Source organism: Sander lucioperca, chromosome 17, assembly GCF_008315115.2.
Source record: "Sander lucioperca isolate FBNREF2018 chromosome 17, SLUC_FBN_1.2, whole genome shotgun sequence".
Classification (NCBI taxonomy): Eukaryota; Metazoa; Chordata; class Actinopteri; order Perciformes; family Percidae; genus Sander; species Sander lucioperca.
This window is the reverse complement of record NC_050189.1, coordinates 1,611,023-1,626,022: the sequence shown is the minus strand read 5'-3', so window position 1 is coordinate 1,626,022 and position 15,000 is coordinate 1,611,023. Positions and strand designations below refer to the sequence as shown.

General features: G+C 43.6%; 1 protein-coding gene across 3 annotated transcripts in view; it reads right to left on the bottom strand.

Annotated features, from left to right (window-relative positions):
- Positions 1 to 15,000, bottom strand: part of pde5ab (phosphodiesterase 5A, cGMP-specific, b) — a 142,767-nt gene that overhangs the window by 90,834 nt on the left and 36,933 nt on the right. For all 3 annotated transcript variants that reach the window (XM_031299827.2, XM_031299825.2, XM_031299826.2), the window contains exons 2-3: positions 11,855 to 12,383; positions 9,822 to 9,995 (exon numbers count right to left, since the gene is read on the bottom strand). In XM_031299827.2, the coding sequence (XP_031155687.1) occupies positions 9,822 to 9,995; positions 11,855 to 12,383 (703 nt within the window). The remainder of the gene's footprint in view (positions 1 to 9,821; positions 9,996 to 11,854; positions 12,384 to 15,000) is intronic.

Sequence of the window (15,000 nt, the reverse complement as noted above, 5' to 3'; positions counted from 1 at the left end):
TGTACAGACCACAGGGAGTCAAACATCTGTATGATTCTTCATGTACAGACCACAGGGAGTCAAACATCTGTATGATTCTTCATGTACAGACCACAGAGTCAAACATCTGTATGATTCTTCATGTACTGACCACAGAGTCAAACATCTGTATGATTCTTCATGTACAGACCACAGGGAGTCAAACATCTGTATGATTCTTCATGTACTGACCACAGAGAGTCAAACATCTGTATGATTCTTCATGTACAGACCACAGGGAGTCAAACATCTGTATGATTCTTCATGTACAGACCACAGGGAGTCAAACAGCCTTAAATATGTGGTCAGAGAGAGACACCAAACTGGGAGAAGAAGTATGTTGGTGGAGAGTGTGGAAAAACATGATAGATGGTTTTGTCAAATCTAAAAAACGGCTTCATGGAAAGAGTTCTTGACAGTGTTAGAGGTAGAGAGTAATTTAGATTTGGAGATAAACAACAGTCATGTTAATGATTAGAGTAGATAAATATAAGGTTTGGCAGTACGTCAGTGTTTAACATGGACGTGTTTACTGTTGCCAGGCAGCCTGCTTTCCTTTACTTCGGCTCTCTTCTTCTTCTCTACTACTTCTTGCTTATTCACAGATTATTTTGTTTGTCCGTCCCCTGGTGTTTCGGAGAATACTGCAACGAACAATGCTGAGCATAAATGTCTCTGTGCATGCTCGTAGAGCGCGCCATGATCTACGGAGGTCCCAGCCACAGTGTCGCTAGCCAGTATACCCAACACTTTAACCAGCTCCGACTGGGGGATCCCGAGGCGTTCCCAGGCCAGGATGGAGATATAATCCCTCCACCTAGTCCTGGGTCTTCTCCGAGGCCTCCCTGTGTGTGCTAGCTACAATGAAAGTAGCTAGCACTTGCTCCAAAAGTCGCTAAAAGTAGCTAGATGATGTCATACGCTCATTTGCGTATTGGTGACGTCATTACGCAATAATGTGCATAAAGCTTAGTGGTTGTGTCAGGTGCAGCAAGTCAGAGATCAAGAGCAAGGTAGATTTCATTTAGAAATAAATCAAAATCTTTTGCCAAATAATCACAAACTCACTACAGTAACTTATATTATAATTATTATTGGGTATACTTGAAGTAAAAAAAATAGTCTACAAAAGGGAGGCTGAAGAAGGCTGGGGGCTCAAGATGTTTTTAAACTTAAAACGCAATTTCTGCCGCATTGGTATTGTTTTACTACTTACACAATTATTGTAATGATATATTATTACATTATTTACAATACACAGGCTGTTTTCTAATATTTTTTTAGTGGGGGACAACCCTCAGATGGGGTGGGTCCTGCCCCCCACCCCCTGCGATTTTGCCTATGAACAGGCTGCCAAGTGACAGTACTTTTGATCCAATGGAAATCACAATTATCAGATTGACATTGAGGGGCCAGTGCATCATTAAAGATGACTGAATATTTGTCCTACTTATAACAACGTATAATGCAAAATGCATTGTGTAATATGACAAAATTACTAAGAGATAAAATGTGGTAAAAATCTGAGTGTCTCAGATTTTTGCCTTAATTTAAGGTGCTCACAGCATTGAGAAATTACATTAAAAAGATTCCCTGTAACACCTCTTTTAAGAAGCTGTGTCCCTGTTACTCTGAATAAGCCAAAGAGCACAGTTTGGGTGAACCAACCTTTTAATGTGCGCATCTCTTGGTGACTATCAACCTCAGTTCCTGATACTTCTCAACACCAAGCCGGTACTGTATAGCTCAAGGCCTCATTCAGACAGCCTGCACGTGGCCCTTTCCATCCATGTTGAATGGGGGTAGTGTGTTTAGGCTGTGGTGGGGTTTGCAGCAGAGGGGACACGCAAAAAAACTTTTGGAGAAACGCAACCCCACGTCACACTGTGGTGGCCAATCATGTAAGCGTGGATCAGACTTGTGGGTGTGTTTTGAGGCGGTGTGAGAGTCCCATACAGGAAACAGGAAACATCACTGCCTCTTTCTCTGCCACAAGAAGGTTTTAAAACACCAAACACAAGCTCTGAACTGCCCAGGAGTTTGTGGAACAGCTGACTGTTTCCTCAGTCCCTCCGTCTCTTTTCTTTCTCTCTTTCTCCGGGATATGACGCTGCCTTCATGTGTGCTCGGAAACGCCGAGATCTAAAAACCATCTGATGGAAAACAGTAATAGTGAAATATAAAGTCTCCTTGTGCTACATTGGGGGGTTAAAGAACACAACAGGACGTCACACAGATGGGCCGTTTCAGTGAGACTCCTCCCACTGCACCACCCTGCAGCGAATCACCGGATCGCTTTATTCGGTCTGAATGCACCGTAACTGCTACTGGTGCACTTCTGCACAGTCAAGTTCAAACACAGAACAGAAAACCCCTTAAAGGTCCCATGGCATGAAAATATCACTTTATGATTTTTTTTAACATTAATGTGAGTTCCCCCAGCCTGCCTATGGTCCCCCAGTGGCTAGAAATGGTGATAGGTGTAAACCGAGCCCTGGGTATCCTGCTCTGCCTTTGAGAAAATGAATACTCAGATGGGCCGATCTGGAATCTCCTCCTTATGACGTCATAAGTGACGTCGTTAGTGCGCATGCGTGAAAGCTGCATGCTGCCTGTTACCTGCTCCAGCTTTTGAGTTCGCTTTTTTAACTTTTTTTTAACTTTCATTCTCTTTTGTTCGTTCTTGTTTTATCACTTTAACTCTGTGAAGTCCTGCCCTCTCTAACGAGGTTGCTTTGGAGAGTTTTGGTGCTTTCTTAGTGTTGTTTTTATCAATGCCGCTTTCACCGGGACATGCTGCCTTTGTTTACTCCGGAGTACAGCTGATCGCTCTAATGCCGGCCGGCATTGTGACCAGACCAGCTAATATACCACCCGAACTCTGGAGAAAAACACACCGGGGACGCAGAGGAGGGAAGCAACGTCGGGGGAATAGAGGAGGGTCGAGACGGGACGGGCGTATGGAGAGGAGAAGATTCTCTGTTGTTATGGGAAATGTACGGTCCCTTAGCAACAAAATGGACGAGCTAACGGCGCTAACGCGGAGCCACCCAGAGTACCGTGAGTGCAGTCTGATGTGTTTCACGGAGACATGGCTGCACAGGGACATTACGGACCAGAACGTCTCCGTGGATGGCTTCCACACTGTCCGGGCGGACCGGGATTGCACCGAGAGCGGTAAGCGGAAAGGCGGGGGGCTTGCTGTTCTAGTAAACAGCAGATGGTGTTATCCCGGTCATATCACGATTAAAGAACAGCTCTGTAGACCGGATGTTGAACTGCTGGCCGTTGGACTCCGTCAATACCATCTGCCTAGAGAGATCCCACATGTCATCATTGTTGTCGTGTACATCCCTCCCTCTGCAAACCCAACATCTGCCTGCAGCATCATTCACACCACCATCTCCAAACCACAGACTCAACACCCCAGTGCCCTCATCATCATGTCGGGAGACTTTAACCACGTCACTATGGATAGAGTTCTGCTGACGTTCAAACAATATGTGTGCTGTCCTACCAGAGAAGATAGGGACTCGGACCTGATGTATGCTAGCATTAAGGAAGCATACACCTCCTCTTCTCTCCCCCCTCTTGGCAGGTCAGATCACAACCTGGTTCAGCTCAAACCCTGCTATGTGCCTCTGGTGAAGAGAGCTCACAGAGTGCATCACGGACTACATACATTTTTTTCAATAGGTTTGATACTGCGGCCCATTCCCCACAAGTCTCTGCTGCTGGCTGCCCAACAATAACTGCCACTTTACCTCCTCCTACTCCTCCTCCTTACAGACCCTTTAGGGGCTTTCCTACCGGAGGGATTTGTACAGTTCTTAGAACTAAACGTTCCTAGAACACTTTTTTCGTCGTGTTCCGACAGGAAAAATTTGGGGATTTTTAAGTTCCTCTGGCCTCAGTAGCGTACTTTTTTAGCTCCTACTTCAGAGCAGGGTCTTTTCCTTTTTCCCTTTTCCTCGTTGTACTTGATTGGTCGAACTTATAAGTCACGCACACTGCCAACTCGGAACTTGCAGACAGAGCAACAACCAACAACGGGACATTTTTAACAATTTTCATCATTCATTCATTTTCAATCATTAAATTCACTTTGTTCAATTCACAAACTGTTTAGATTTCGAATATAGGCAGTCTTGCAAAAATTAATGCCGAATTGACAATTTGACAACGTTTTCGGAGTTGAGAACCTCCATGAAGTGAGGCGACAGCCAGCAGGCGACAGCCAGCAGGCGCCTGCCCCGGCCTCTAGCTCGTTGCTCGGCCAGTCATGCTCAGACACCTCGCTGTAAGATGGAGGTCTCTCAGACCGCTCTCGTAAATAAGAGGCTTTTATTTCGCCGTTGACGGTTCATTTGTTTAAATATCACAACACATGTCCATCATAACATTAACGGGAACCTGTGGTTAACTGTCTTTTCGGAATTAAACTCCACAAGCGTGTCCTGCGGCTCGGCAGCCGTCACACACACACCCACACGTCCACAGCGCAGCAGGCAGAGGCGGGGTCTGTTCCGAGTATAATAAAGCCTCGTCTGTGTTGAGCAAAACATTACGTGAATTACTACGAGAATGGACGGAATATGGAACTCGGAAAAGTGGACTGATGCGGAGGTGCAGGCACTGCTGGCCATGTACGGCCTCCTCCATGCTGCTTTGTTGTTGTTGTTGTATGTGGCGCTAAGGTCTAGTGACGATGCTATAAAGACCGTTGCCGTGCTTGCGTCACTCCCTTACCCCTCCTACCAGTCCCTATGGCCACTTGGTCAGTGGGAATGCAAACGGAAAAAAGATGTTGGGGGAGAGTAGTTCTTAGAACTGCTTAGAAGTGTACTTTTCCTCTAAAAAGTACAAGTACTATCCAGTCAGAAAGCACCTTTTGTCTGCACCTCACCACCTCAACTCACACCCTCCTACTCCACCCCTCCCCCCTGCTCTACACCATGTCCTCGACAACCTGAGGACCTCACCCCTCCCCCCACGGTCACCTCTACAGTGTCCTTCACGCCTGACCTGGTGAGAAGACAGCTAACAAGACTCCACTCCGGCAAAGCTGCTGGCCCAGACGGTGTATTTCCGAGGGTGCTTAAAGCCTGTGCCCCCCAGCTGTGTGGAGTACTAAGTCTAGTCTTCAGCCTGAGCCTGCACCTACAGAGGGTCCCCGTGCTGTGGAAGACGTCCTGCCTCGTTCCTGTGCCAAAGACGCCGCGTCCCAGCAGCCCTCAGGACTACAGGCCGGTGGCTCTGACGTCCCACATCATGAAGACCTTCGAGAGGCTCGTCCTGGAGCAGCTAAGGCCTATGGTCAGGCCCTTCACTGATCCACTACAGTTCGCCTACCAGCCCAGCCTGGGAGTTGAGGACAGCATCATCTATCTGCTGAAGAGAGTCTACACTCATCTGGACAAGCCTGCGAGCACTGTGAGAGTCATGTTCTTTGACTTCTCCAGTGCTTTCAACACCATCCGTCCGGCTCTACTGGGTGAGAAAATGACTGCGATGCAGGTGGAGGCCCCCATCGTGTCCTGGATTGTTGATTACCTGACGGGCAGACCACAGTACGTACGCCTAAAGAACTGTGTGTCTGACAGGGTGGTCAGCAACACTGGGGCTCCACAGGGGACTGTCCTCTCTCCCTTCCTCTTCACCCTCTTCACCTCGGACTTCAGCTATCGCACTGAGTCCTGCCACCTTCAGAAGTTTTTGTTGTGTTGTGGGCAACTTTGTCACTTGGAGTGAGCTGAACCATCTGCAGCTCAATGTGACAAAAACGAAGGAGCTCGTAGTGGATCTTTCCTCAGGAGGCTGAGGTCCTTTAACATCTGTCGGACGATGCTGAGGATGTTCTATCAGTCCGTCGTGGCCAGTGCTATCTTCTTCGCTGTCTCATGCTGGGGCAGTGGGATGAAGGTCGCAGACACCAACAGACTGAACAAACTGATCAGGAGGGCTGGTGATGTCGTGGGGGAGGAGCTGGACACACTGACGACTGTGGCTGAGAGGAGGATGTTGTCCAGGCTTCAGTCCATCTTGGCTAATGTCTCACACCCTCTCTACGACACACTGGCCCAGCAGAGGAGCACCTTCAGCAAAAGACTCCTCTCACCCAGATGCACCACAGAGCGCCACAGGAAATCCTTCCTGCCTGTGGTCATTAAACTTTACAACGCATCCCTCGGAGAGTCGAACACCCCCTCTCTGTAATCATCTCAAACATAGACAATCACTTCTCTTTTTTATTGCACTATAATCATCTCAACATTGACAATCATTTCTCTTTTTTATTGCACTATTTGCACATTAACACTGTACATTTCATATTTTATATATTATTACTGTATATTTGTTTTTAATATATATGTTAAAAGTCTGGCTAATATATGTTGTTTGTATATGTTGTTTGTATACCTGGATTGATAACAAAAATAATTTCCCCCTGGGATTATTAAAGTATTTCTGATTCTGATTCTGAAAGTTACCTCCCCTTTCTCTGCTTTGCCCGCCCAGAGAATTTGGCCCACCCATCATGGTTTGGTCAAGGCCACATCCCCACCCTCCACCTTGCCCCCCCTCTCTCCTTCTCAATAGCATTTGAAGCTACAGACACAGAAATGGCACATCCTAAGTAAGGCTGAATCCCATTTCTCTATTACCCTACCCCTTAGCCCTTGGCCCTAGCCCTTGGCCCTAGAAAAACGAGGGGTAAGGGGTAGGGGTGAAAACATACCCCTGTGAAATGGGACGCCACTTGGTTACATCATCATACATACTTAGGTCTGTTTGCAATACATATTTGTATACACACTGCATGGTGTGTTGTATATCTGTTTCAGTTATCATGGTTTTGAATGTCATTGATGTTCAGAAACACTTTCTTTGTTAACAAAAAGCTGTCTTTATTGCCCAATAAAGTAAACATTACAGGCAAAAACATTATATAAAAATATGTTATATTACAGAACCATTATCAACTATTAGAACCATAACTTACATGTCACACACATATAAAGAAGGCACTCAAATGTATAAAACTAAAAAAAGACACACAAGACCACAAACAAACAAAAAACTAAAGTTATTCTGAAATTCCAGACCAGTCTGATGCCTGTTGGCCAGTAACCTTTCCCTCCAACCCCATTTCTTTCATTAGTGTCCTGTATCATAACCAACAACAATGTACAGGTGCATGAACAGGAATGAATTACACATGTTTACAATAATACAGTACCAATACAATAATGAATGGCTACAACATGAACGCAGAAACTTCTGCTCGTTTTCAGAAAGTGGATCAGCTGTTGGTTTTCCTCCAGCGTCCCTGTGTGATACAGGACGGTAGTGTTATGCACTGATATCAAACGAAATTCGCTGCTAATGGAGTTTAGTTAACACTGTAGACATGCATGGAGTCCATTCAAGGCAGAGAAATGCGGGACTGTTGTGCAAATAAGCAATGTAGCTAACATTAACGTTAACTTTAGCGTTAGCATAACAAGCTAGCGATTTTTAAAAACGTTTCAATTACAAATATGGTTGCAAATATATATGTACAGGACTGTGTAGAGCACAAAACAAGACCGTCGTAATTTTTAAATCAATTCTTTAAGCCGAAAATACTTACATTTATGGATCTCTCTGGTCGACCTGGCAGCCATGTTTCCTGTTGCGCAATGAATCAGGATAGCCCTTGCTGTTCCAAGTGAGCTCGCGTCCTTACTTGGTCGGAAGGGACATCTGGCCCTTCCCCTTTGCCCTATCCCTCGATCAAGACGAGTATTGGGACAGCACTAGCTCTCACGTGAACGCGCACAACAAGGGTTAAGGGGAAGGGGAAGGGATAAGGGGAGGATTGGGATTCAGCCTAAAGCTCATTGTGGGACTGGCTCTAGTGGCTGTAATTCTGCACCACCGGGACCACTAAGGCCTATATAAAAGCATCCAAAAAGCAGCATGTCATAGGACCTTTAAATATTTTTCACTGAGTTCATTTACATTGGAAAAGTGGAACTGTGAAATTCCTTTGTCCAAAGAAATTTAGTTTGAAATATTATAAATCTATAAGGCTATGGTAGATTGAGTCTTGATTGATCTTTGGCAGTGTTATCTGCTGAGTATAGGCCATTTACATTGAAATTCATTGTAGAGAAAGACATATTTGACAGTTTAGATGAGGTCACTTATGCAAGTACACACTCAACCCATGCATTAAATCACAGCCCTATACTTCTCTCTACCACTCTCTACCTCCCTCTCTCTCTCTCTCTCTCTCTCTCTCTCTCTCTCTCTCTCTCTCTCTCTCTCTCTCTCTCTCTTCCACCCACACACACAAACGTTACGCACACATCTGTTTCTTTTTGAAGACACTCATAACTCTTCCAGAGGAAGGCACACACACACACACACACACACACACACACACACATGCGCACACACTACATACAGTACATTCCTGTCCCTTCCATCCCATCTTCAAATAAATCAGATGCACATTCATTTAAACTAGGGCTGCACGATATGAGGAACATATCTAATTGTGATTATTTGACTGATATTGCGATTGCAATATGATTCTCAATATTGGTAGGAATGATCATGTTTGTACTGTTATTCCCATTTTCATTGAAAATATTAAAATTTAAAAGATTTAAATGATTATAATGGGATCTGTACCAAACAAATATTTTTTCTTTAGTTTCTAAAAAAGAAAGATTCTTCTTAAGACTTGTAGGCTGGGACGTCTCTGCAGCACCATAAACCTTAATTCAGAATGGTTTAACAACATAATATGCCTTTAATAAATATTATGAACAGTAACTCATCTGCCCTGCTGTTGTTCGCCAAGAAATAGTTCTGGAGTATAAGTCCCCGTAGAATAGGGGTACGTTGCGGCTGAAAGCAGTCCAACAAAGTGCGCCGCGAGGGACTAAACACTGAGCGATGCATAAACACACTAGTGATGGCCAAATGAAGCTTCGTGAACCATTTTCTCTTTTTTCTGAGCCCACTAGATGGGGCTCTCTCTTCAACAAAGGGTTGAAAACACAATTTTAACCTTTTTCTTTGCACTCTTTCTTTACACACTGTGACATGCTCAAGATTGTATTACAATTATGTATTCCTCCACACGTAAAATACAACTAGTACTGCAGTTACCAAATGTAAAGTTACTTTGTGAGTCGAAATAAGTGCGTTAGTGCGGCGGTCAACAGAAAGTGTTCACTCCCAGGCTCACAAATATAATGTTAGCACTTCCGCTCAAGCCGCGATGAACACGCCCACCACCTACAATATACAGTAAGTGCACAATATAATAATCAATAAATAATATAAATGAGACCATAAACAACACATAGTATGTGGCGCCTACAGGGTATAAACCATATCATTGTTGAGGGATTTCAAAGTCAGGTCAGTTTGATCATTGATTGAAGTGGGAAAGTGATATTGAGTAGAAACGTGATCACACATAAGGTAAGTACACGGAAACTCTGTGTGTGTGTGTGTGTGTGTGTGTGTGTGTGTGTGTGTGTGTGTGTGTGTGTGTGTGTGTGTGTGTGTGTGTGTGGTGAAGATGAATCCTCCAGAGGACCTACTTGCCCTTCTTTGCCCCCCCCCCCCGAAGTCTTTGCTCTGTCAGAAGGAACCATCAAAGGAAGCCCAAAGAAAACACAGGCCTGGTTCCACACACACACAAAAAACAGACGGAAAACCATCACTTTACAGGCTTCCCCAGTATCCACGCTGACCCTGTAAAGTTAAAAAAGAGAGACACAATCGTGTGAAATCCTAACCTCGTAAGCGTTCCTGATATTGAGCGGTTGTCCCGTGGCGGCTACGTGTCCCACAATGCCTTTGTTCCACTCCAGTCGAATGCAGCTACTGGAGGACTCCTCCAGCGTGGATCCCTCCGCAACGTCAAACAGACGGCTGACCAAGAACTTCCTGTTGGAGCTGTCCTCGCCCACCTGGGACCAAATACACACAGGATGGGCTCACACAAGGGATTTAAAACAAGAAAATAGATAATTGTGTTCCCCTCCAGAAAAAAAGAATCTTATCTCATGTAAGATAATAAGTTGATAATCCAGAATAGTACTACTCACAACAACAAATCTAATGAAACTAGAACTAGAGGATTTGTTATTCCTTTGTACAGAAATAAGACAACGTAAAAGTAGTACAAAGTAAACTGAAGCTGCACTAATCCATATTTTTATATTGACAATGGATCAAATGACTCTGAGTTATGTAAAGGGCATCACGCATAGTGACAAATCCACAGGACCATATCACCCAACTCTGCAGTTCTCCTCAGCTCCATGGAACTTTTTTAGTTTCTTTGAACTTTTTAACTGCTTTGGTTTTCTGACCTGCAAACTCTGCTCTCATCTACGGAAGAGGATTAGGGCCACATGTGAAAAAATATATTTGAGTTATGACTTTAAAGTCAGAATTCTGAGTTAAAAGGCAGATGTGTCATGTTATGATTTACTTCCTGCGTTGTGTCCCCCGCCCCACCCCCCACATCCTTATGTATGTAAGTCTTGGTGTTCTCTTGTTTCAGGGTCGACTTGTGTTTGTTCCTGGCTCTCAGTGTATCTTCCTAGTGTGTAGTTTCCTTCTAGTTTTTGTCTTTGTATTGTTTCTGGATTTTCTTTTGTTGCCTGCCTGTTTTTGGATTCAGCTTTTTGTTATTAAAGCTTTAGTGCGTAACTTTTTTATAATAATGAACGTCCGTTACATTCCAGCCATTGCCAAATGAGTTGCTACAAAGCAAATTAAGACTATCAGCTCCACACAACTCTCTCTGTATTTCACAGTATGACTATGTTCAGAAGACTGTGGCGTCCAGCAACGTCGCCCGCAGAAACTCAAGTGAAGATAATGACCTCTTCTGAAGAGTCCATCATGTTTTTTTAATCCTCTGCGTCCTCCTTGGTTACTAGCAACTGCGCGATCACGGAAGGCTTGTAACATGTGGACGCACCGACAGTTTTGTTGTCATTACTTAGAATTCCTCATGGGGGAGACAGAAACTACGCACTATAGCTTTAACGCTCGCTTTCAGTTCTATCAACCTGCCATCTGGTCTTCTGCATTTGGCCCCAAAGCTGGATAGTTTTTCAATGCAGTTATGCAAGTTAAACATGTGTTCAAGTTGATTAATTCACATTCACTACCTAATGACACATCTTTCTGCCCATACACTAACACATTGGTCTGGAAGACTGTTTGGTAACAAATCTATAAGACTGCAGAATCTGAATAGCTGGAGCTTTTCACACTAGCAGTTTGAGTAAGAGCTGAGATGTGAGCATGTTGGTGGTTGGAATGAGTTTTTAAAAAGATATTTCACCATTACCCAGATATACTGTAGAGTGTTATGGCTCACTTCCTGCTAGAGCTGGGCGATATGGAGAAGATCAAATATCAGGATATTTTTTCGAGCAAATACATTGATGTCGATATTGCGGCGATATTGTAGGGCTGACTTTTGGTGCTATCAGAAAATACAAGAGTGTTGATAAATAATCACCAATTATGTGGATACAATGACTAAGTGGGTAAAGGCAAATAATAAAACAGCTAGTAAGTCTGGTAAGTAGAAGAAAATGGTAGCCTTTAAAACCATGAAAAGACAACACTTGTGTCATATCACGATATTACAATATCCAAAATCTAAGATGATATCTACCACATATATCGATGTCAATATAACATTGATATATTGCCCAGCCCTACTTCCTGCTGCTGTGGCTGACCCCAGTGCTCCAGGTAAAGCAGTTAGAATGATAGTTTGAGTCACAGCCCTTTGCGTTCCTACCAGGAAGAGTGAGTAGCGGTCTGCAGCGATCAGCTCATTGATGTGGAGAAAGATCTTGTGGCAGAGTGCTGTCACATCCAGATGACTTGACACGTCCTTCACCAGCTCCAGCAGCCTGGCGCAGCGGTCCCCCCCGCTGCCACTGCCTGCCCCGCTGCATCCACCTCCATTACCTCCCCCACCAACACTACCGTCACCCATCACTGAGCCCCGCAGAGGGACACTTTCACGGTCAGCGTCGCTCAGAAACGTCAGAGAGCCCTCAGAGTCTTTAACCACGATGGGTCTGAGTGGGCGGTCAAACTCAGATGCGGAGATTTTGCGAGTCGGGGTGCCAGGGGCTGGGCTGGGGACTGGGGACGGGCAGCGGTTGTCAAGGAGGCTGATGTTAGGTGGGAGGATAGTGGAGGCAGATTGGGGGCTGGAGTCTGTGGAGGACTGGTGGGCTCGCTGCTGTGCAGGATTTTCTTTAGAGGCTGATGTCTGGATGGAGTGGACGCGCTCTGCAAACCAGGCATTCACCATCTCCCTGCAGAAATAGAGAAGAAAGTGGATTAGACACTTTGCCATATTGTAACAGAAGGTACTGTATCTGTACAGCTGCTACAGTAACTCTTTCAGAGTCTCTTTTAGATTTACTGTAGGTTAAAGTGTCAGGAATGATAATACCACCTGAAAGACAAACAGACCACATTATTTAAGACTTGACACTCCTTACATAATTACTTATAATAAGCAAACACACACAGACCTTCATTCCTGACAGTCGGAAGAGAGCACATATGGAAAGTATGAGTAAATACACAAGACCACACACTGTTGACAGGTAGTGTTGGGAGTAACCGTTACAAAAGTAGCGCAATTACAGTAGTGTATTGCTTTTTCCTTTAACGCAGTAACATAATGCATTACTAATAAAATCTTGGTAATATTATACCTGTTACAATCTCAGTAACGCGAGTTACAATGTATTTTAAGCTGAAATTAAGTGGTGTTAGTTTTTTTAAGAATTCACCAACTCCGCGAAACATTTTGGCACCAGAGAAAAAAAATCTTTGAGTAAAAGAGTACCGTTATTTCCTGTTGCTGGAATTCGATGTTTGAGATGACTGCTGAGACTGATTCTACATTTGTGGGATGAACATACTCCCATTATTATTTTCAGGAGTTATTACATTGCATTGAAGCGAGGTCAACATCTGTGTAAGGGTACGGACAACAGCTGTGTCCCAACAGGTAACGTAGGAACAACATCTGTATCCCAACAGGTAACGGTATGGACAACATCTGTGTCCCAACAGGTAACGGTATGGACAACATCTGTGTCCCAACAGGTAACGGTACGTCAGCACGGACAGCAGTGTCTCCGCGCAACTGACAGATATAAACATGTCGGGAATTAACGTTTAGGCTTGCTACACGTAAATATTAGGATTCCATTTTATCAGCGGTGGAAAGTAACTATACCATACTTACCTCCATATTCTTCTACTTTATACTTTTTCTCCACTACAATTCAGAGTGAAGTAGGCCTATCGTACTTTTTATTTCACTATTAATTTTATAATTTTAGTTACTTTGCAGAGTCAGATTAATAATACAAAATATTATGATGAATTATAATTAAATTAGATAAAGATGAGACTTCGTTGATCCCATGGTGAAAGTCACAAGCTAGCTACCTGCCAAGTCATGGGCCTACTTCTGCTGTTATTTGGGTTAAAGTGGAGACAGTAATATTGTTATATAACTAATTACTCTTAAATGACAGTAACTAGTATATATGTATGTATATTTTGGAACTAACTTGCAACACTGTTGACAGTTGTATTGCTAATCAAACCCCCAAATTCCTGTGTGTTCCTGTACCAAAACAAAACATGCGTCAATCCAAAACCATTTGAGTAGCTAATTTATGCTGCAGTGAGCACAAAAAAAGCAAATACACAGAGGAAAATGACAAATTTGGATGAGACGGTGGATAGAGAGACATGGGTAACTACTGTAGAGAGAGCAGGAGGCAAATCAGCTGTGGTTGACTGGATTATGAAATAATTGTTTTTTCCATGCTTACACACTTGATGTCAATGGTCCTTATTCCAGTTGTAAATATTTCACATACTTAAAATGAATTTTAATGAGAATTACTCCAACAGCAAACAAGTGGGTTACAATTCTTAACAATTCATTCTAACAATGGCCAGTTGGTCCAATCAGTCATTTCAACTACAATTAACTATAATCAGCACAGCAATCCTAATGCATGTCCCATCCTTAGTGCAAAAAGGAAAGAGTCATGTGACAGTAGAATTACCTGGACACAGTCCATGCGTAGATTATGTTTGTACCCAACCAAAACCAACCAGACCAGGTGCATCTGGAGAAGGGTGTTTCAATACTTTCTAAATTGTAAAGGTTTTCAATGTGATTTGGCTTCAAAAGTAGTTTTATGAGGTCAAGAATAGGGTTTAGGGTACATGACAAATACTTGCTAATGTTCCCATGTTGCCAGGGTCAATATTGAGTTTACAGCTTGTTGCACTGCCCCAAAGTAGCCAAAAGCAGGAAACAATAAGCGTGTCTCCAATAGAGTGTTTACTTGTTTGTCTTAAAACCACTAAAATGTATTATGTGACATGCGTACAATAAAGTCAGCAAACACTATTATCACTATAAACAAGTCTGGATCAACGGAAGTACATTTGTCCCTCACCTTGCTCTTTGGGAAACAACAAACTAGCAAGCTACGCTCTGAAAAGAAAATTCGGATGGTGCAACAAGGCAGACCTGCTTGGTTCTTTCTGTGAATGATTGTAAAGATTTACAAAGAATATGTTTACAGCATTTCCTCTCTAACTGGGACATTTTGGGACAGATTGGTGGGATTGCTGTGGACGAAGTACACACAATGATACACTGGTAAGAGCCAATGAGGTTTAACCATGTATCAGCTAATTTAAATAGCTCACGTTACTGTATTGTGTCAACAGTTAACATCATTTAATATTGTACGTGGCATTTTTTTTGCGAGGTGCAAATGTTCCACTGAGTGTTTTTTTCTCCTATCCCAGAATACATCTGGGGTGTAGCCAGACCTTACTCCACAGCGCTGTGGAGATACAGTTGGCAATGCAAGGCTACTACAA